Source organism: Hemitrygon akajei, chromosome 9, assembly GCF_048418815.1.
Source record: "Hemitrygon akajei chromosome 9, sHemAka1.3, whole genome shotgun sequence".
Classification (NCBI taxonomy): domain Eukaryota; kingdom Metazoa; phylum Chordata; class Chondrichthyes; order Myliobatiformes; family Dasyatidae; genus Hemitrygon; species Hemitrygon akajei.
In genome coordinates this window covers 133,372,418-133,394,809 of record NC_133132.1, presented here as the reverse complement: position 1 = coordinate 133,394,809, position 22,392 = coordinate 133,372,418, and the positions used below count along the sequence as shown (strand labels likewise).

The 22,392-nt window shown below is 41.8% G+C and overlaps 1 protein-coding gene across 3 annotated transcripts in view; it reads left to right on the top strand.

Moving 5' to 3' along the window:
* LOC140733537 (b(0,+)-type amino acid transporter 1) overlaps positions 1-22,106 on the top strand; it is a 79,899-nt gene extending 57,793 nt beyond the window's left edge. Inside the window, exons 6-7 of one of the 3 annotated variants that reach the window (XM_073056996.1) lie at positions 20,258-20,338; positions 20,918-22,106. In XM_073056996.1, the coding sequence (XP_072913097.1) occupies positions 20,258-20,338; positions 20,918-20,950 (114 nt within the window). In that variant the 3' untranslated portion in view covers positions 20,951-22,106. Of the gene's footprint in view, positions 1-843; positions 1,012-20,257; positions 20,810-20,917 lie in introns of those variants that run through there. The other 2 variants (XM_073056995.1, XM_073056998.1) reach the window with 2 other exon arrangements.
* The last annotated feature ends 286 nt before the right edge of the window (positions 22,107-22,392 follow it).

The following is a 22,392-nucleotide window of genomic DNA, read 5'->3' as shown; positions in this document are numbered from 1 at the left end:
GGCTGCGTGGCTTCGGTTCCAGCAAGATCTAGGCCTCCTGCTGAGGGGAGATTCCGGAGGCAGTGTGGCACGGCATCCATGCTGGATTGGGGGCTGGCCCCTCCCATCAGGGCTGCCCTCCAGTGTTCGCTCGCTGCAAGACCATCTGGATTGCGTGCATGCATGCGTTGGTCTGCAAACTGCTGAGCACCTGTTCTTGCCAACAACACCCATGCACCATCAATTTACAGGACATGTCATTCAGGGGCTTGGGATGTATATTTGTCTTTGTGTGACTGTATGTTTACTGCTATCTTTTATGCACTATACTGTATGTGCCTTGTGCTGTGCATGACTGCTGATACTGTGTTTTACATCTTGGCCCTGGAGCAATGCTATTTTGTTTGCCTGTATTCATGGGTAAACACTCATGTATGGTTGAACTTGAACTTGAACAGTGATGAATCTTTCCTGTCATTAAAGATTCATCATTTTTATGTTAAGAGTAAAAGCCTTGAGTATCAAGTACAAGGAAACCTGGATGTTGAAGGATATTGAGGGCTGGGCAAAGAGACAAAAAAGAAGCATGTAATAGGTATAGAGAAGTGAAAATGGGCGAGGCCCATCAAGGGTATAAGTAGTGTAGGAAAATGCTTTAAAAGGACATTAGAAAGGCACAGAGGGTCAAAAATATCATTGACAGGCAGGACCAAGTTAAAAGTAAAACAGTTTTATAGTATATTAAGAACAGGAACAGAGCACTCACATCTTGATGAAGTGCTTTGAGTGATTGGTCATAGCTAGAATTAGCTCTTGTCTAAGCAAGAATCTGGACCTAATGTAATATGTTGATCACCACAACAGGTCTACAACAGATGCAATCTCATTGGATCTCAAGTCAGCTTTGGAGCACCTGGATGACAACAATGCATACGTCAGGTTGCCGCTTATTGATTGCAGCTTGGTGTTCAGCACCATCATCCCCTCAGTTCCAATCAACATTCAAGGCCTCTGTACCACGCTCTGCAACTGGATCCTTGACTTCCTCATTGGGAGACCATAGACAAGTCAGATTGATGAAGCATCTGCTTATCATTGACATTTCATTTTTAGAATCTTTTTATTGATACATAATCTTCTACAGCTATAAAATGATACAAAACCAACAAATTGATATATATATACAATTTATATATATATATATATATATATATATATAAAGCTGAAGAAAAACTGATCGTAATATATTAAAATTTTAAAAAAATATTTTTTATAAGGAAAAGAAGAAAAAAAGAGAACCCCAACTAACTAAAAAAAAAACACTAACTACAAAAAGAAGAAAAAAGGGGGGAAAAATTAGGAATCAACCCCCGGAACAATACATCTTATCATCATATATATATATATGTATATAAAAAGAACCATCAACCGCCAATTCATGTTTATATAGAATAAAATTGGAAGGAAACCATATAAAGTAATTCAAATTGACAATCAACTCAGGCACACCTGAAGGATGTGTACTTAACCCACTGGTCTACTCTCTCTACACTCATGACTATATGGCTAGACCATATGACTGTTCAAAGTTCAATCTAAATCTATTATTAAAGCACATACAGTATATGTCACTATGTACTACCCTGAGATTCATTTTCTTGCAGGCATTCACAATAGAATGAAGAAATACTGTGCTGCCTTTATGGCAGTTATTTAGTTTATAATATTTTCGCATAGTAATTTGTTAGCATTTTTTAGTTAAAGTTAGGATTGTTTAAATTAATTGATTTGTCTGTAATACATCGCGGCTGCGATGACGTCACATCCGGGTTCGCCGCGTCTTGTGGGGAATTACCAGTTTGAGAGTCACGCAAGGGCGGGGGTCACTCACATGTGCGACCATAACGCTGACTAGGGTCTCTCTATGCACCAAAGACACAGTGAAAGCAACGCTGTAAGTCATTAGATAATCGGTATTTTGAGTTAAAATGTTAACGCCGATTCTGTTGAAAGTAACGACGGTCGGTAAGGTTTACCTTTTCGTCAGTTAAAGAGTCGGGATAGTTTGTATTGAAGTGTGTCTAAAGCAGCCAATGGAGCAGCTAGATTCTGACTGTATGCTGCACTTTAATGTAATGTAGTTATTGTAGTTTTACCTTTGCAAGTATTCACAATGTAAATGTGATATTTAGAAGGGAACAAACACTGTACCAATCTTGTATTGTTTTTCAACAGTTTTCACCATGCGTTAATGTGAAGAGTGAACAGTAAATGGTTAATCTTACTGCGGTCTCGTTTGCATTGATTCTGGTTTATCTCGACGTTTACCTCGGCGTTACTTCACACCCGAGCGAGAACGTTACAGTGAAAAAGCGGCATTATCAGGTGTTTAAGGTGCAGCCATGTCAACCCGATCCAGCATCAAGTCGTTGTCAAAGTCATCGTCATCCTGCGATAGGGGCAGTAGGGCATCAAGTAAGGCCACCCAAGCAAGAGCGAAAGCAGAAGCCGCCAAGGTGCGAGCGCGCTTTGCCAAAGAAGAATTAGAAGTAAAGATGAAAGCGGCTGCCAGAGAAGCCGAAAACCAGAAGGAAGCGGCTGCCAGAGAAGCCGAAAACCAGAAGGAAGCGGCTGCCAGAGAAACCGAAAACCAGAAGGAAAAGGCTGCCAGAGAAGCCGAAAACGAATTGGAAAGGAAAAGGGTAGAGGCACGGTTAGAAGCGCTGAAGCTAGAACGAGAAGCAGCAGCTGCCGAGGTGGAAGCAGAGTTAATAGAAGACGCCGAAGAAATGCATGATCCGAAGGACGGAAAATCTACCTCAGAAAAGATCGGATTGGAACGTACAAGGGACTATGTCCAATCTCAAATGGAATGGAAGACTCTTTCTTCCTCTCCTTACTTATTCGATAACGTCCCACTTCGCGAGGAGTCTTGGAGAGGCCCGACGGCATCACGTCCATCCGAGGAAGATAATTTACCCTCGCAACTCCGCGATGAACCCAGGAATGCAAGGGCTCACGACAAGTACTTCTCGACACCGAACTTACCGGATTTGGGGAGAAGAGAGGCAAAGACTGAGTCCAGACCAGCAAATCCCATAACAGATGTACGCCCTCAGTCATGTACCTGTGGACATGTTCCCTCAGCCCGCACGCCACCTGCAGATGAATCCGCAGCACGGTATTTCGCACGACGGGATCTCGTCACTTCAGGACTATACCGGTTTGACGATAAACCTGAAAATTACCGTGCATGGTACTCCACTTTCACCAACGCTATCGACGGAGTCCAGCTCAGAGCAACCCAGGAGTTGGATCTTATGGCAAAATGGCTGGGAAAAGAATCATGCGAACAGGTGAGACGCATGCGTTCAGTGTACATCAACAAACCCGAGCTAGCATTGAAGAAAGCATGGGAGAGACTTCAGGAGGGCTACGGAGCCCCCGAAATTATTGAGGCGGCGCTATGCCAACGTTTGGGAAATTTTCCTAAGGTGTCAGCCAAGGACCACACCAAGCTAAGAGAATTTGGAGATTTACTCTTGGAGATTCAAGGCGCCAAAGAAGATGGCCACTCAGCTGGTCTAGTATACCTAGACACTCCAACCGGGATTAGACAACTCGTGGACAAACTTCCATTTGGGCTGCAGGACAGGTGGTTGTCCGTTGCCTCAGATTACAAGGAAGAACACGAAGGTCAATTCCCTCCCTTCGAGTATTTCACCAGGTTCGTGTGCAAGGAGGCGAAGAAGCGAAACGATCCTAGCCTCATAGGTCCAGGAAGCAGTACAATTTACACCAAGCCAGATAAATCCACTTCGAATAATTCCAACATTACTAAACCAGTCTCAGCGCTTAAGACTGAAGTCCTTACAACTAACAACGACCCTAGCAAGAATTGTCCATTGCATAACAAACCCCACCCCCTCAAAAGATGCAGAACGTTTAGGGAAAAACCCCTTGAAGAGAAGAAGGCCCTCCTCGAGGAGAAAGGAATATGCTTTAGATGCTGTTCCTCGACCTCTCACTGTGCGAGAGAGTGTACGATCGCCGTGAAGTGCCTGGAATGTGATAGCACTAATCACGACTGGGCCATGCATCCTGGCCCGTCACCGCAAACCGACAACGCTCCTTCACCCCCACAACAGGACGGCGGGGAGGGAGAAGCTCACTCCAGGACAACTGTTGTCAGCTCGAGCTGTACGGAAGTTTGCGGTCAAGCGCAGGCAAGCCGTTCTTGTTCAAAGATCTGTCTCACTAAGGTGTACCCTAAGGGAGCCAAAGACAAGGCCATCAAAGCCTACGTAATTCTGGACGATCAGAGCAACCGCTCGCTAGTCAGTCCAAAGTTCTTTAACTTGTTCAACATTGAGAGTGAGCAGTTCCCATACTACCTTAGAACTTGCTCAGGCAACATGAAAACTTACGGAAGGAGGGCCGAAGGCTTCCAGATCGAGTCCCTGGATGGTAAAGTCCTCATCTGTCTCCCCCCACTCGTAGAGTGCGAGAAAATCTTGAATAACCGCACTGAGATCCCGACGCCAAGTGCGGTGCTACACCAACCACATCTCCACCACATCGCCAAACACATCCCAGAGCTGGATCCAGAAGCAGAAATACTCCTGCTATTAGGAAGAGATGTTCTCCGGGTACATAAGGTTAGGCAGCAGGTCAATGGACCACACGACGCCCCCTTCGCCCAACGCCTGGATCTGGGCTGGGTGGTGATAGGAGAGGTGTGCCCTGGCAACGAACACAAATCAACGGTTAACACACTCAAGACCAATGTGCTAGAGAGTAGCCGCCATATGATTCTTCAACCCCGCACAAGTTCCATGTGCGTCCAGGAAGCACCACAAGGCTTTAACAAGCGCAAAGTAACTGACGAGACGCTCGGTCAGTCTGTCTTTGCTCAAAAGGAGCATGATAATAAACTCGCTCCATCGACTCAAGACGCCATCATCTTAAAAACGGAGGACACCAAGGTCTTCAGAGACAAAGCAAATAGTGGGGTCGTCCCACTACCTTTCAGAGAACCACGCCAGTGCTTGCCAAACAACAAAGAGCAGGCAGTCAAGCGGTTCACGCCCTTGCAAAAAACCACGAAAAGGAGACCTGAGATGCAGCAAAGCATCCGATCGACCCACGAGGTACTGGGCACACCAATGGCAGAGGTCACAGCCATTATGAATGCACGACCACTCCTACCCGTGTCTCCTGACCCGGAAAACCCCTTCATACTGTCGCCATCAATGCTCCTTACGCCGAAGGCAGGAGCTGCCCCTCCACCAGGGGACTTCTCCGATAAGGACCTGTACACAAAGCAATGGAGAAGGGACCTTCAAGTTGGAGATTTAGTCCTGCTCAAGGACAAGCCAATCGCCGGCAACTGCTGGCCAATGGCCAGAATCACTGCCACATTCCCTAGTAGGGATGGACATGTCAGGGAAGTCGAGTTGAAAACTACCGACCAAGGCGATGGGAAAATTTACCAAAGGCCTGTTACAGAAGTCATTTTACTTCTACCTAACGACTGATTTAGAGACTGAAGTTCGTATTATGTTCATTGTGACCTTACGAAGGCCAAGCGGGGAGTGTGCTGCCTTTATGGCAGTTATTTAGTTTATAATATTTTCGCATAGTAATTTGTTAGCATTTTTTAGTTAAAGTTAGGATTGTTTAAATTAATTGATTTGTCTGTAATACATCGCGGCTGCGATGACGTCACATCCGGGTTCGCCGCGTCTTGTGGGGAATTACCAGTTTGAGAGTCACGCAAGGGCGGGGGTCACTCACATGTGCGACCATAACGCTGACTAGGGTCTCTCTATGCACCAAAGACACAGTGAAAGCAACGCTGTAAGTCATTAGATAATCGGTATTTTGAGTTAAAATGTTAACGCCGATTCTGTTGAAAGTAACGACGGTCGGTAAGGTAGATTCATTTTCTTGCAGGCATTCACAATAGAATGAAGAAATACAATAGAATCAATGAAAACTAAAATTAACAAACAACTAATGTGTGAAAGAAGACAAATTATGCAAACACAAAAAAGAAACAAATGAATAAATAATGCTGAAAACATGAGTTGGAGAGTCCTTAAACAAGGTTGTGTTCAGTGCCGGCTGTGGAACGTCATCTATATAGTGAGTTCAAAGTAAATCTTTTAAGGAAGTACATATATTTTACTATCTGCTATCTTGGGAATTACAGGAAAGAAATAAAGAAATACATAGAATCTATGATAACCACAGATAAACAAAGACTGACAAACAACTAATGCACAAAGGAAGACAAACTGTACAAATAAAAAAATTATACTGAGAACACGAGATGTGAAGGATCCTTGAAAGTGAGTCTATAGAATCAGTTCAGACTTGTGGTGATGAAATTATTCACACCAGTTCAGGAGTCTGATGGCTGTTACTGATCCTGGTGGTGTGGGATCTCAGGCTTCTGTATCTCCTGTCTGATGGTAGTAGGGAGATGAAAGCATATAGTGTTCCTGGATGCTGCTGCCTTGTGGCAGTGCTCCATTTTAAGTGTACTCAATAGTGGGGGTGGGGGGGCTTTTGCCTGTGATGGACTGATCTGCATCCACTACTTTTTGTAGTCTTTCCATTCCTAGGTATTGGTGTTCCCATATCAGGCCGAGGAGCAACCGGTTTGGATACCCTGCACTGTATACCTATCGAAATTTGTCAAAGTTTTTGATGACGTACTGAGCCTGTGCAAACTTCTAAGAAAGTAGAGGTCATATTGTGCTTTCTTCACTTACATCCAGGACAGATCCTGTATGTTAACATCAAGGACTGTAAAGCTCCTGACCCTCTCCACTTTGTTCACCTAATAACGACATGCCTCATGGATCTGCAACTTCTTCTTGTAGTTGATGATCAGATCTTTGGCTTTGCTATCGTTGAGTGGTTGTTGTTGTGGCACTCTATCAAATTTTCAATCTCCCATTTATATGCTGATTCATCACCAACTTTGGTTCATTCAAAAACAAGGGGTTGTCAGCACATTTAAATAAGGCATTTGAGCTATACTTAGCCACAATCATAAATATAATGTGAGTAGAAAAGAGGGCAAAGCAGATAGACTTGTGGTGTTTCTGTGGTGATGGTGAATGTGAAAGAGATGTTGCCAATCCATACTAACTAGGGTCTGCCAGTGAACCACCATGGATAACTTCACTCACCTCAACACTGAACTGATTCCATGACCTCACTTTCAAGGAATCTAGGACTCAAGTTCTGAATATTATTTATTATTATTATTATTTGTTCTTTTTTGTGTTTGCATAGTTTGTCTTTATTTGCACATTGGTTCTTTGTCCGTCTTTGTTTGTGTGTAGCTTTTTCATCGATTCTGTTGTGACTTTGTTCTATTGTACTTTGATAATAAATATACTTTGAACTTTGAGCAGTGAGGAAATTGCACAAGGGAGGTATTGAGACCCAGGTCTTGGAGCTTAGAATGAGTTTTGAGGAGGTGATGGTGTTAAATACTGAGCTGTGACCAAAGACTCCAGCAAGTTTCTACAGATCTACAATGGGGAGCATTCTGACTGGTGGCATCGCTGTCATCTAGGTGGCTCCAACAAGAGGATTGAAAGAGGCTGCAGAGGGTTATAGACACAGGCAGCTCCATCACAGTCGCTACCCTCCCTACCATCAATGATATCTTGATGGTGCCACAAGAATGTGGTATCCATCAGCAAGGACCCTCACCATCTTTAACATGCCTCTTTTCAATATTACCATCAGGGATGAGGTAGAGGAGCCTGAAGACCCACTCTCAATGATTTAGGAACAGCTTTTTCCCTTCTGACATCAGATTTATGAATGGCCTAGGAGTTCATTAACAATATCTCACTATTCTTATGCATTATCTATCTTTCTCTCTATCTGTTTATTTATTGATTGATTGATTGATTGAATGGTTTTAACTTACAGTAATTTTTATGTCTTGCACTGTACTGATGCCACAAAACAACAAATTTCACAATATACTGTATGTCAGTGATAATAAACCAGGTTCTGATTTGGAGTAGGTCCCACAGGGAAAATACTTGCATCAAGCCAGATGGGATAAGTGAGATCTGAAAATTCAAAGTAAATTTATTATCAAAGTATGGATACATTATACAGCTTTGAGTATCACCTCCCTAAAGGCAGCCACAAAACGAGAAAACCAAAGGAACCCTTTTATAAAATGACTGAGGAGTCAAATGACTGAAGGACTCTAGGCCCCAGGCCTGTTGCATCGATACGCTCTGGGCCTGTACTCTGCTGCCACATTTTGCTCTGTACCTGACCTTCCCAAATCAGCCTGGCGCTTAGATCGATCAAACTTCACACTCGGTGTAGGTGGACAGGCCCTGCCACTCATTCACTCCGACTTTTATCCGCATTGTTCAGCCCAACTTCATCTCCAATATGCTTCAACCTCACTCCAACTTTGCCTCGCAGCCACGCACTTCAACCCTTGACTCAGCCTTGCCTTTGCTCGCCTCTCTATTCTTTATGGCAATCATTTACCGTAATTTTTAACAGAAAAGGTTTTATTAATAAAGTATTTAGTTGTGGTTCTTATCTTGGGAACCACCAGTAAGATATTGCTTGCCCTCAGCAGTGCCATCTTAAAGCAGAAGAAATGAATACTTCTCATCAGTATTCACAGAGGATGTGGGCTTGGAGTCAGAGAACACAACAAAGGGGATGGTGAAATTCCAGTGCAGGTCTTCATAGATAAAGAGGAGGTGCGTGTTGTTTTAGTGGGCTTGAAGGGGGTAAATCCCCAAAGCCAGATGAGATTTATTCTAGGTGTTATGGGGGGCAAGAGACAAGATAAGCGGATGAGTTTTTTTTAAAGTCTTTGCTGGCTACATAGGTACCAAATAGCTGGAGCACATATGGGAAAAGGCTGGCAATTAAGACTTGTGAGCCTAACATCATCAGTAGGTAAGTTATTAAAAAAAATCCAAGGCCAGGATCAGTGATCATTTTGAAAAGCAGAGACTAATCAGATAGTATGGTTTTATGAAGGACAGGTCTTCTCTGACCAATCTGAGTAAACCTCTCTAAACAATGTGTATTGATGAAGGTAGTGCTGTATATATGGCTTACATGAACTTCAGTAAGGCCTTCGAAAAGGTTCCCCATGAGGGACTGACTCCATAAGAGCTCATAGGATCAGGGCAAGTTAATAAAAGGAGAGAAAGTGAGATTGTACAGGTCTGTTTTAGTGATTGGATGCCTGTGACTAGTGGTGCTTGAAAGGTATTGGTGCTTAGATCTTATTGCTTGTAATATACAGGAATGATTTGGATGTGGATGTTGGTGACATAATTAGTAAGATGTGGTGGAGTAGTTGACAATGTGGAGAGTGGTCTTAGGCTACAAGGTGATATCAATATGTAGTTGATGATGGAGTTAAATACTGATAAAGTATGGTGCTGCTTTTTGGAGTACTGATGTGGGTAGAGCATACAGGACACCAGAAATAGTAAAATTCTAAGGAGCACTACCTGGGGGTGCAGGTCCAAAGATTCTTGAAGGTGGTGTGATAGATATTCACTTCCTGGGCCAGGGGGCCTCTTGGTTTTGCCAAGCTTAGCTTTCTAAGCACAGCAATTGCCACTTGTGCAATTTAGTTTCTGGTCAAAAACGGAAGACAGTCTTCAGTTTCTGCAATGTAAACGGTAAGTAGTAATCTGATGTTTGGAAAAAACAGTTCTGTCTGTAGAAAGCAGGATGCTGGGTCACTGCACTTGGTTTATTGCTGCTCAGGAAGTGCAGAATAAGAGAACGGGTTATTTATTTTGTCTTGCTTCAAAACAAACAATGCTGTCTAAATTGCTTATTCATGGAAGGTTGCAAACCAGATGGAGGCAACTACTTAGCATATCAGTACTAACATTGGAAGGTCTATGAGAAGTTCGCTTTACAACATTAGTTGTGAGTAAGTGGGAGCTGTGTCTCTAAGAGGCTTTTAGACCGTTAGTGTAAAAAGGATATCTGAGGAAATATATACGTGTGAAGTCACCCAAGTGGCAAAAACCTGTATAAATGTAGAAAGCAGTTCAGGCTTATTAGGAATAGCATAAGGAACATCAAGAAGCATGAAAAAAATATGGGATGAACTAAGGTCCATTTCTCTGGCTCGATTTCTGCAAAGGACTATTTGTTTGTCTTCATCATTAGTATGTCTTTTTAGTTTATAGAAATGTAACTATGTTTTGGAAATTGTTCATGTTTTAGAAAAGGTTTGTGATTTTGAAATACTTTATAACATGGGAATCCTCTGAGTTTTAAATGTGTTGTTTGGATTCATGCATGTATCACTGAAAGTAAATCAACTGTGTTTAAATTATTTTGTTCGCTGAAAGTACCTTCTCCTTGGTAGGGAGGGGGGACTCACTGCTCAAATAGTGAGTATTAGCAGTTGAACTCCCCGTGCAGGATAAACAGTAAAGTGAACTAGTATTTGAATCAGAATCAGGTTTATTCTCACTGGCATGTGTCATGGAATTTGTTAACTTAGTAGCAGCAGTTCAATATATATATGTATATTGAATAGATTAAAAAGAGAAAAAAACAGAAATAATATATATTTTTAAAAGTAGGTAATGTTCTTGGGTTCAATGTCCATTTAGGAATCATATGGCAGAGAGGAAGAAGCTGTTCCTGAATCACTGAGTGTGTGCCTTCTACCTGACAGTAACAATGAGAAGAGGTGATGGGAGTGCTTAATAATGGATAATGGATTTCACCTCCTGAGGCACCACTCCTTGAATATGTCTTGGATACTACGGAGGCTGACTAATATTCACGACTTTCTGCAGCTTCTTTTGGTCCTGTGCAACTGCCCCCCCCCCACCACCTCCCCCCAACTCCCAAGACCCAAGACAGTGATGCAGCAAGTCAGATTGCTCTCCACGGTACATCTATAGAAGTTTTCGACAAACCAAATCTCTTCAAGCTCCCAATGAAGTCTTGCCTTCTTTATAGCTGTATCAATATGTTGGGACCTGGTTAGCTCCTCGCAGATTTTAACACCCAGGAACTTTCCACTTCTGATCCCTCTATGAGGATTGGTTCATGTTTCCTGATCTTACCCTTCCTAAAGTCCACAATCATCCCTTTCGTATTACTGATATTGAGTGCAAGGTTGTTGCTACGACACCACTCAACTAACTGGTATATCTCACTCCTGTACACCCATTCATCTTCATCTGAGATTCTATCAACAATGTTTGTATCATCAGTAAACTTATAGCCGCACAGTCATGGGTATAGAGATAGTAGAGCAGTGGGCTAAACACACATTCCTGAGGTGCACCAGTGTTGATCATCAGCGAAGGGGAGATATTGTCACCAATCTGTACAGATTGTGGTCTTCTGGTTAGAAAGTCAAGGATCCAGTAGCAGAGGGAGGTATTGTGGCCTAGGTTCTGTAACTTATCAATCAGGATTGTGGTAATGATGATGTTTTCCGTGAAGTTGAGGAGGTTCAGAGGGGGCATGACTGAAAGATATAAAATTATGAGTGGCATAGATAGGGTTGACTGCAGGGAGCCTCCCTTTATCAAAGCTGAAGTCAGAGACTTCAGGTCAGGGTAAGAACTTTAGAGGGGTCTGAGGGGAACATCTCTCAGCCCAAGAGTGCTGTCCCAGGAATGCATTGCTGGAGAAAGTGGTGGCAGCAGAAATACTGACAACATTTGAAAAATGGCCTTATTAAGGCATTTCAGATTTCTGTCAAGTCTTTATATTAAAAAATCACACGTTATTGACAAAATTCAGCTATATAGAGCAATTTTTTGAAGTGCACTTTGGCAGCAATAACACAATTTGCAAATCGGCAGATATAATAAAGGATAGGGATACAAGGACTGCAATGACTATAAAAGGAGTGGTGGTATCTTATCTTTTGTTGTTTGATGTTGCTAAGGAAAACCAACTTCCTTTCCAGCAAGGATGTCTGGAATAGTAATCAGCAGAAAACAATGGTAATCACGTAAATCACTAATCACATTACTGGCAGATTCTTGGGTTTATTTGCATAAATTTCCAAAAAAGCTCTTTAACTGGATGAACTGGTTTTATTTCTAACAATCAATACTGCATGAAAAAGATTTTGATGTCCCTAAATGTTGTTCGTTTTTGAGGCAGATAATAGATCTGGAGGAATTGTAATGAGCATAGCCAGAAGATTTATGTTTATCAGAGGGTTATTGGATTAAGGAGGAAAATTAAATACTGAATCTGGAGCAACAACAAAATGCTGGTGAAATTCACCAGGTCTGTCACTGAGGTCTGGCTGCCAAGCCTGCTGAGTTCTTACAGCATTTTGCTTGTTGGAACAAAGAGGATTTGGGTTAAGTTAAGGAGGTATGTCTAGGGTTGGAGGGTGGAGAATGAATGGTGGGGTGATGGGACTAGGGCAGGTAAAAGTATAGGAGGGATGGGAATGACTTTGGAGCAGGGAATAGAGCAGGGTAGGGATTGTGGTGGGGTAGAAAGGAATGAGGCGGGCAGTGTAGTGGATAAAGAGTATCGGCTGTTGGTAGTGGCAACACAGGTAGACAAGATGGTGGAAAAGGCATTTGGTATGCTTGCTTTCATTGGTCAGAGCAATGAGTGCAACAATTGCTTCATCATGTTGCAACTGTACAACCGATTGGTGTGACCACATGCAGTATCTTATGCAGTTCTGGTCATCTGGTTACTGGAGGATATCATTAAACAGGAAATGGTGCAGAAAAGATTCACAAATATGTTAGGACTGGAAGGTTTGAGTTATAGGGAATAAGCCGTACAGGCTGGGACTTTTTATCTTGGAGCCTAGCAGGCTGAGGGTATTCATATAAAGGTATATTAAATAATGAGGGGCATAGATAAAGTAGATGGCAACTGTCTTTTTAGGGGATCCAAAACCGGAGGATATTAATTTGTGAAAGGAGAAATAATGTTGAAAAGACTAGATAGGGTGGATGTGGAGAAAATGTTTCCTATGGTGGGGGTATGCAGCTGTAGAGGGCATAGCTTCAAAACTGAGGGTCAACCTTTAAGAACAGAGGTAAGGAGAAATTTTTTTAGCCAGAGAGTTGTGAATCTGTGGAAAGTCTGCCACAGGCTGCAGTGGAGGCTAAGTCTGTGAATACATTTAAGGCAGAAGTTGATCATTTCCTGATCGGTCAGGGCATCAAAGGATATGGGGAGAAGGCAGATGAATGGAGTTGAGTGGGATCCTGGATCAGCCATGATGAAATGGTTGAACAGACTCGATGGGCTGAATGGCCTCATTCTGCTCCTATGTCTTATGGTCCTAGAATTAGAATCAGAATCAGGTTTATTATCACTGGTGTGTGATATGAAATTTGATAACTTAGCAGCAGCAGTCAATGCAATGCATAATACAGCAGAAGAAAAAAATAATAAATAAATAAATCAATTACAGTACTGTATACGTATATTGAATAGATAAAAAATCTTACAAAAGCAGAAATAATATATATTTAAAAAGTGAGGTAGTGTTCATGGGTTCAATGTCCATTTAGGAATCAGATGGCAGAGAGGAAGAAAATGTTCCTGAATTGTTGAGTGTGTGCCTTCAGGTTTCTGTACCTCCTTCCTGAGGGTAACTGTGAGAAAAGGGCATGCTCCTTGAAGATGACCTGGGTACTTTGTAGGCTAGTACCCAAGATGGAGCTGACTAAATTTATGACCTTCTGCAGCTTCTTTCAGTCCTGTGCAGTAGCCCCCTACCCCCATACCAGACAGTGATGTAGCCTGTCAGAATGCTCTCCACGGTACATCTATAGAATTTTTTGAGTGTTTTTGTTGACATACCAAATCTCTGCAAACTCCTAATAAAGTATGGTTGCTGTCTTGCTTTCTTTATAGATGCATCAATATGTTGGGACCAGGTTAGGTCCTCAGAGATTTTGACACCCAGGAACTTCAAACTGCTCACTCTCTTTACTTTTAATCCCTTTATGAGGATTGGTATGTGTTCCTTCATCTTATCCTTTTATCTTACTGACATTTAGTGCAAGGTTGTTGCTGCAACACCACTCCACTAGTTAACATATCTCGCTCCTGTTTACCCTCTTGTCTCCTTCCAAAATTCTACCAACAAATCAGCAAATTTATAGATGGAATCTGAGCTATGCCCAGCCACACAGTCATGGGTATAGAGATAGTAGAGCAGTGGGCTAAACACACAACCCTGAAGTGCACCAATGTTGATCGTTAGCAAAGTGGAGATATTATCACCAATCTGCACAGATTGTGGTCTTCCAGTTAGGAAGTCAAGGATCCAAATGCAGAGGGAGGTACAGAAGCCCAGGTTCTGCAACTTCTCAATCAGAATCATGGGAACAATGGTGTTGAATACTGAACTATAGTCAATGAACAGCATCCTGATGTAGGATGGAGGTCCTTAATAACTGATGCTGCCTTTCTGAGACACTGCTCCTTGAAGATATCCTGGGTACTTTGTAGGCTAGTACCCAAGATGCAGCCGACTAAATTTACAACCCTTTGCAACCCTGTCTTTATAAATGTTTCTAGCACATGTTCTAATACATCCCAAAGCACTGGAGGTATCACCAACACTGTCTCTACAAAATTCTTAAAAACCTTTGGAAGGATAAGAAAACAAGCATCAGTGTTCTCTGAAGACAACATTCCCAGCACTGAAGCCCTTAATAAACAGTCAATGTCAACCTAAAACATTAACTGTTTATTCATTTCCGTAGACGCTGCCTGACCTGCTGAGTTCCTCCAGCATTTTGTGTGTGTTGCTCTGGACTTCCAGCATCTGCAGAATCTTGTGTTATTGAAGCATTCACTACAGTCAGTTAACTCTGTTGGGTAGGCCACATCAATTAAAAACGTGACACCCAAAACAGACTCTCCATTCCAAGCTCTGTCACAGGATGAGATTGCCAAATTTACAGTGGAAACAATTCAAGGATGCTCTCATCACTCCCTTCAAGGAATGCAATGTCCCAGTGACACGAGAGACTGCAGATTTTGGTATCTGGAGCAACACACAAACTGCTGGAAGAATTCAGTGGGTTAAGTAACATCACTGGGAGGAAAGACCAGGGATCATCACTGATCACTGACTCCTGAGAATTTCTGGTTCTTGACTGCTCAAAGTGGCAAAGGGTAAGAACTATAGACTTTGGGTTGATGTCTTGGGGTAACTGAGAAGAGCAGCTAAAAAGGCAGAAGTACACCATGTTCAAAGCTACACATCCACCTCACCAAACACCTCCGGTCTCAACACTTCCATTATCTTTAACTGTGGGTTCCATATCGGCTTTATCAGTCACCTGTCAATCCACATAAGGGGAGATGAGGCAGGTCATCCTTGATATTAGTGGACTATCTCATAGACAGAACCATTAATGAAAAAGTTGTTTATGCAACAAAACTCCTGACAGAGTTGATACAATTAAACTGGAGTACTTAGAAAGCAGTATCTAAGTTCTCTTACATTTAAGGATAATTATTATCCTTAATGTATTCAAAATCAAGGTCACTAGCTTGGTACATCAGCAGTAACTGGAATTAAGAAGCAAAACTAAAAGCAAACCATTTACAGTCAATACCTCACAAAGAATTTCCTGTGGAGTCTCCGTTCTTTAAATGATGAAACAAGTTGGATTTTGTCTGGTGTATTATGTTCTTTAGCACACATTCTGCAGCAACACAAATAAACCAGCATACTAACTATAACAAAAATGTTCTAAAGCTTGTGAATATAATAAATTATACCAACTTTTGTTGAAAACCGGTCCATATTTTTAATATGTTGGTAATAATAGTGCGCTTGAAAAGTTATGTTTTGGGTAGTACAATTTCTTTTGTTATATTTAACATCACATAGGAGGTGAGTTTCTATGGTCTTTTACTCATTAATTAGCTGTGAATGCGGATAAAAGTTGCAGCTATATGGACTGCTTTGCTTTCTCATTGTTTTTCTTGGTCTATTGCACCGGTTCTCTTGACAACATTTTGCAATCTACTGGTTCTTAAGTGACTTCTATTATCCTTACCTGCAACTTCCCCTACACTAGAGTTGATATGGCTCTCAAGTGCATCTACCCCAAGTCCTGTAATTCTGCTTTCTACTTCTCCAAAAAGGATAGACTTCCTTTTGTCCTTGCGTCCGTCTCAATAGCCCACATACACAAAGGCTCATACTCCACAATTTCCATCGCCAGGCACACTTCACATTTCAGCTTTCTGGACCATAACACGTAGGAACAAAATTAGGCCACTCAGCCCATTGAGTCTGCTCCATCATTCCATCATGGTTGATTTATTATCTCTCTCAACCCCATTCTTCTGCCTTCTTCCTGTAACTGTTGGCACCTTGACTTAGTAAGAACCTCTCAACCTCTGCTTTAAATATACTCAGTGACTTGGCCTCCACAGCTGTCTGTGGCAATGAATTCCACAGATTCACTCCCTCTGGCTAAAGGAATTCCATCTCATCTCTGTTCTAAAGTGATGTCCCTCTATTCTGAGTATACCCTCTGGTCCCAGACCCAACATCCTGTCCACATCCACTCTGTCTAGGACTTTCAATGTTTGACAGGTTTCAATGAGATTTCTCCTTATTTGTCTAAACTCCAGTGAGTACAGGCTCAAAGCCATCAAATGTTCCTCATGCATTCATTCCAGGAATTATTCCCTTGACCCTCTTCTGGACTGTCAACAATGCCAGCACATCTTTTCTTAGATAAAGGGCCCAAAACTGCTCACAGTATCCAAGTGCAAACTGACCAGTGCATTAAGTAGCCTCAGAGCATAGTTGGTCTTTATTTTATTATTTTTTAAATTAGGTTCTTTTGATTTTCTTTCTTTGTGGCTGCCTGTCAGCAAACAAATCTCAAAGTTGTATTATTTTTACATTTTTTGACAATAAATATACTTTGAATTTTGAGGTTGAGTCTGTTGTGAGGAAGGTAAATGCAATGTTGGCATTCATTTCAATAGGATGAGAATATAAAAACAAGGATGAGGTCTCACCTTTATAAAGCACTTGTGAGGCCTCACTTGGAGTATTGTGAGCAATTTTGGGTCCCATATAATAGAAAGGATGCGCTGAAACTGGTGAGGGTTCAAAGGAGGTTCACAAAAATGATTCCATATTTGAACAGTTTGTCATAGGAAAAGCATTTAAAGGCTCTGGGCCTGTAGAATTCTGAAGAATGAGGGGTGACCTCATTGAAACCTATCGAAAGATGAAAGACCTTGATGGAGTGGATGTGGAGAGGATGTTTCCCTTCGTGAGTTAGTCTAGGACTAGAGGACACATCCTCAGAATTGAAGGTTGTCCTTTTAGAATAGAGATGAGAAGGAATTTCTTTAGCCAGAGAGTGGTGAATCTGTGGAATTCATTGCCACAGGCAATGGTGTAGACCGACTCTTTATGTATATTTAAGGCAGAGTTTGATAGATTCTTGATTGTCAAGGCATGAAGTGATATGGGAAGAAGGCAGGAGATTGGGGCGTAGAAGAATATGCGATCAGTCATGATGAAATGGTGGAGCAGACTTGATGGACTAAATGGCCTAATTCTGCTCCTATGTCTTATAGTCTTATAAAATAGAATTTAAGATTTCATATATACATTTAGTAAACACAAAGTACACTGCAGATGCTGTGGTCAATAGACAATAGACAGTAGGTGCAGGAGTAGGCCATTCGGCCCTTCTAGCCAGCACCGCCATTCACTGTGATCATGGCTGATCATACACAATCAGTACACCATTCCTGCACTCTCCCCATATCCCTTGACCCCGCTAACTATAAGAGCTCTATCTAACTCTCTCTTGAATGCATCCAGAGACTTGGCCTCCACCGCCTTCTGGGGCAGAGCATTCCACATATCCACCACTCTCTGGGTGAAAAAGTTTTTCCGTATCTCTGTTCTAAATGGCCTACCCCTTATTCTTAAACTGTGGCCTCTAGTTCTGGACTCACCCATCAGCGGGAACATGCTTCCTGCCTCCAGCGTGTCCAATCCCTTAATTATCTTATATGTTTCAATCAGATCCCCTCTCATCCTTCTAAATTCCAGTGTATACAAGCCCAGTCGCTCCAATCTTTCAACGTATGACAGTTCTGCCATTCCGGGAATTAACCTTGTGAACCTACGCTGCACTCTCTCAATAGCAAGCATGTCCTTCCTCAAATTTGGAGACCAAAACTGCACACAGTACTCCAAGTGGGGTCTCACCAGGGCCCTGTACAGCTGCAGAAGGACCTCTTTACTCCTATACTCGATTCCTCTTGTTATAAAGGCCAGCATGCCATTAGCTTTCTTCACTGCCTGCTGTACCTGCATGCTTGCTTTCATTGACTGATGTACAAGAACACGTAGATCTCGTTGTACTTCCCCTTTTCCTAACTTGACTCCATTTAGATAGTAATCTGCCTTCCTGTTCTTGCCACCAAAGTGGATAACCTCACATTTATCCACATTAAACTGCATCTGCCATACATTTACCCACTCACCCAACCTGTCCAAGTCACCCTGCATTCTCATAACATCTTCCTGACATTTCACACTGCCACCCAGCTTTGTGTCATCAGCAAATTTGCTAATGTTACTTTTAATCCCTTCATCTAAATCATTAATGTATATTGTAAACAGCTGCAGTCCCAGCACCAAACCTTGCAGTACCCCACTGGTCACAGCCTGCCATTCCGAAAGGGACCCGTTAATCACCACTCATTGTTTCCTGTCAGCCAGCCAATTTTCAATCCATGTCCGTACTCTGCCCCCAATACCACATGCCCTAATTTTGCCCACTAATCTCCTATGAGGGACTTTATCAAAAGCTTTCTGGAAGTCCAGGTACACTACATCCACTGGCTCTCCCTTGTCCATTTTCATAGTTACATCCTCAAAAAACTCCAGAAGATTAGTCAAGCATGATTTTTCCTTCATAAATCCATGCTGACTCGGACTGATCCTTCTACTGCTATCCAAATATGTCGTAATTTCCTCTTTTATAATTGACTCTAGTATCTTTCCCACCACTGGCGTCAGGCTAACCGGTCTATAATTCCCTGTTTTCTCTCTCCCTCCTTTCTTAAAAAGTGGGACAACATTAGCCACCCTCCAATCAGCAGGAACTGTTCCTGAATCTATAGAACATTGGAAAATGATTACCAATGCATCCACGATTTCTAGAGCCACCTCTTTAAGTACCATGGGATGCAGACCATCAGGTCCCGGGGACTTATCAACCTTCAGACTCAACAGTCTATCCAACACCATTTCTTGCCTAATATAAATTTCCTTCAGTTCATCCGTTACCCTAGTACCTTTGGCCACTATTACATTTGGGAGCTTGTTTGTGTCTTCCCTAGTGAAGACAGATCCAAAGTACCTGTTCAACTCGTCTGCCATTTCCTTGTTCCCCATAATAAATTCACCCGTTTCTGTCTTCAAAGGCCCAATTTTGGTCTTAACTATTTTTTTGCTATTCACATACCTAAAGAAGCTTTTACTATCCTCCTTTATATTCTTGGCTTTACCTTCTTTATATTTTTTAATATTCTTTATTTTCTTTACCTTCGTACCTCATTCTTTCTTGGCGTATTGCCTTTTTTGTTATCTTCTGTTGCTCTTTAAAAGCTTCCCAGTCCTCCAGTTTCCCGCTCATCTTTGCTATGTTATACTTCTCTTTTATTTTTATACTGCCCTTTACTTCCCTCATCAGCCACGGCTGCCCCTTACTCCCTTTAGGATCTTTCTTCCTCTTTGGAATGAACCGATCCTGCACCTTCTGCATTATTCCCAGAAATACCTGCCATTGTTGTTCCACTGTCTTCCCTGCTAGGGTATTGTTCCACTGAACTTTGGCCAGCTCCTCCCTCATAGCTCCATAGTTCCCTTTGTTCAACTGTAATACTGACACATCTGATTTTCCCTTCTCCTTCTCAAATTGTAGGTTAAAACATATCATATTCAATCAACATGTACTATACATTTGCTTGGTGGGAAGTAATAACAATGGTATTTCTACATTAACTGATGGAAAATGGATCATTACTATTAAAAAGATCAAAGATGAAATTAGGTCATATATAGTGGTTGTGATAGGAAGTTGAAAATTGCCTTGTATTGTTAAAAATAGAAGTGGGAAAATGTAATAGTAGCATTTAGTGGGGAGTTCATCAAAATCACTTGTACTGCAAAAAAAAATCAAAAGTTCCATCAGATGTGTGTTTTCAGTCTATTGCAGGAATCTCTTCTAATTTAGGGTTTACTAATTTGTTCCGACCTCTCACATCATCCATGAGGAAAGAAAATAAGGTAACCTCAACTGCTTGCTATTATCTTCCTGTCCAAGTGCTAAGTTTTCACTCTTTGCTGTAGTACATGAGGTGCATTTTAAAAAAGGCAATTTATTCAACTATTCATTCTTAAGATTTTCGTCCACGACTTAAAGCACAGACTCTGGGAGACAATTTACATCCAGCACAGAAATATTTCTCTTATGATTTACATATTAATAATAAAGACAACTTGCTTCTTGTCTAAAGTAACACAGGGAACCTTTCATATTCATGTTGAGGGCTTTGTTCCAGCCAGCTCGGCTTGATCTCTGCTGGAGGGTCATCGCAGCTGCTGGGAACAAAAATTTGTCTGACAGTCTCCCACACGAATGACCATTTCCGCCTTGAAAAGGAAAGTAATTGTTTTACAAGGAGCTTTGAAAGGAACCATTTTAAATGATAAAAGATTTTCTGACCAAGTAAAAATACTCCTACAGCTCCCAAACAGAGGCCACATTTTGCTACATTCTAAGTGTTTACAACTAATTTTCACCATTGTTTACTGGTTAGATCAATTTTTTCATGGGTTAACTTTTCATTTAAATTACAATTATAGAGAGGAAGTGGAGCGGCTCCTGGATTGGTGTGAGAAGAACAACCTAAATCTGGAAATGGAGAAGACAAAGGAAGTCATTGTGGACTTCAGGAAGGTGCAGACGAACCATCCCCCTCTGGGAATACATGCTCCTCTGTCGAGAGGATTAAGTGCACAATGTTCCTGGGAGTCCACATCACAGATAACCTCACCTTAATATCACATCCCTGAACAAGAAGGCACTGTAGTGCCTCTGATTCCTAAGAAGATTGAGGCAAGCAAGGCTCCCACCATACCATTGCAAACATCCAAACAGGTTTCATTTCCATCTGGGATGGGAGCAGTTGAGCATCGGACAACAAGTCCCTGCAAAAGACTGTGAGACCAGCTGAGAGGATCATAGGGGACTCCCTAACTTCCATCGGGGATATTTATCAAGACCGGTGCATACGCAGGGTCCTTATTATTATTAAGGATCCCAGCCACCCATCCAGCATCCTCTTTGACTTTCTACCATCAGGCAGGAGACTACGATGCATAAAATCAAGAATGGTCAGGATGAGAAACAGCTTCTTCCCTCAGGCGATTAGGCTTCTGAACTTCCTATCGCATTGTGTCACTGGTTAATCTCTTCCCCACCTTACAATATTTAATATTAATGGACTCTAGTTTGTTATTTATGTGTGATTCACCTGTAGATTGCCCTCTTCTTTGTGGTGGCGTGTTGGGGAGGAAGCATTAAGAAGAGGGACGCCTCACGTCTTAATAAGCTGGTAAGGAAGGCGGGCTCTGTCGTGGGCAAAGTACTGGAGAGTTTAACATCGGTAGCTGAGCGAAGGGCGCTGAGTAGGCTACGGTCAATTATAGAAAACTCTGAACATCCTCTATATAGCACCATCCAGAGACAGAGAAGCAGTTTCAGCGACAGGTTACTATCGATGCAATGCTCCTCAGACAGGATGAAGAGGTCAATACTCCCCAATGCCATTAGGCTTTACAATTCTACCGCCAGGACTTAAGAACTTTTTAAAAGCTATTATTAATGCTTTTTGAGATAGTGATTTAGATGCATATCATATTTTTTACTGAGTTAAGTATTGTATGTAATTAGTTTTGCTACAACAAGTGTATGGGACATTGGAAAAAAAGTTGAATTTCCCCATGGGGATGAATAAAGTATCTATCTATCTATCTATCTATCTATCTATCTATTTTAATCCTTACTGTCATAAGTTTTGTCTGTTATGTGTACTACTGTGCTTTACACCCTGAGTCGTAGAAACATTATCTCATTTCTACAAACGTTATATATGTTACATGCATGTATATAGTTAAATGACTTGACTGCTTGACAATATGATGCAATTGTGTGCTGCTTAAAATAGGAAATCCAGTAGGGTTTTAGAAATAACAAAAAAACCCACTTACACTTCTCTAAACACCCAAACCATATGGACTATGAGAATCCCAGTTCTGATCTCAGAGTTCATTTCATG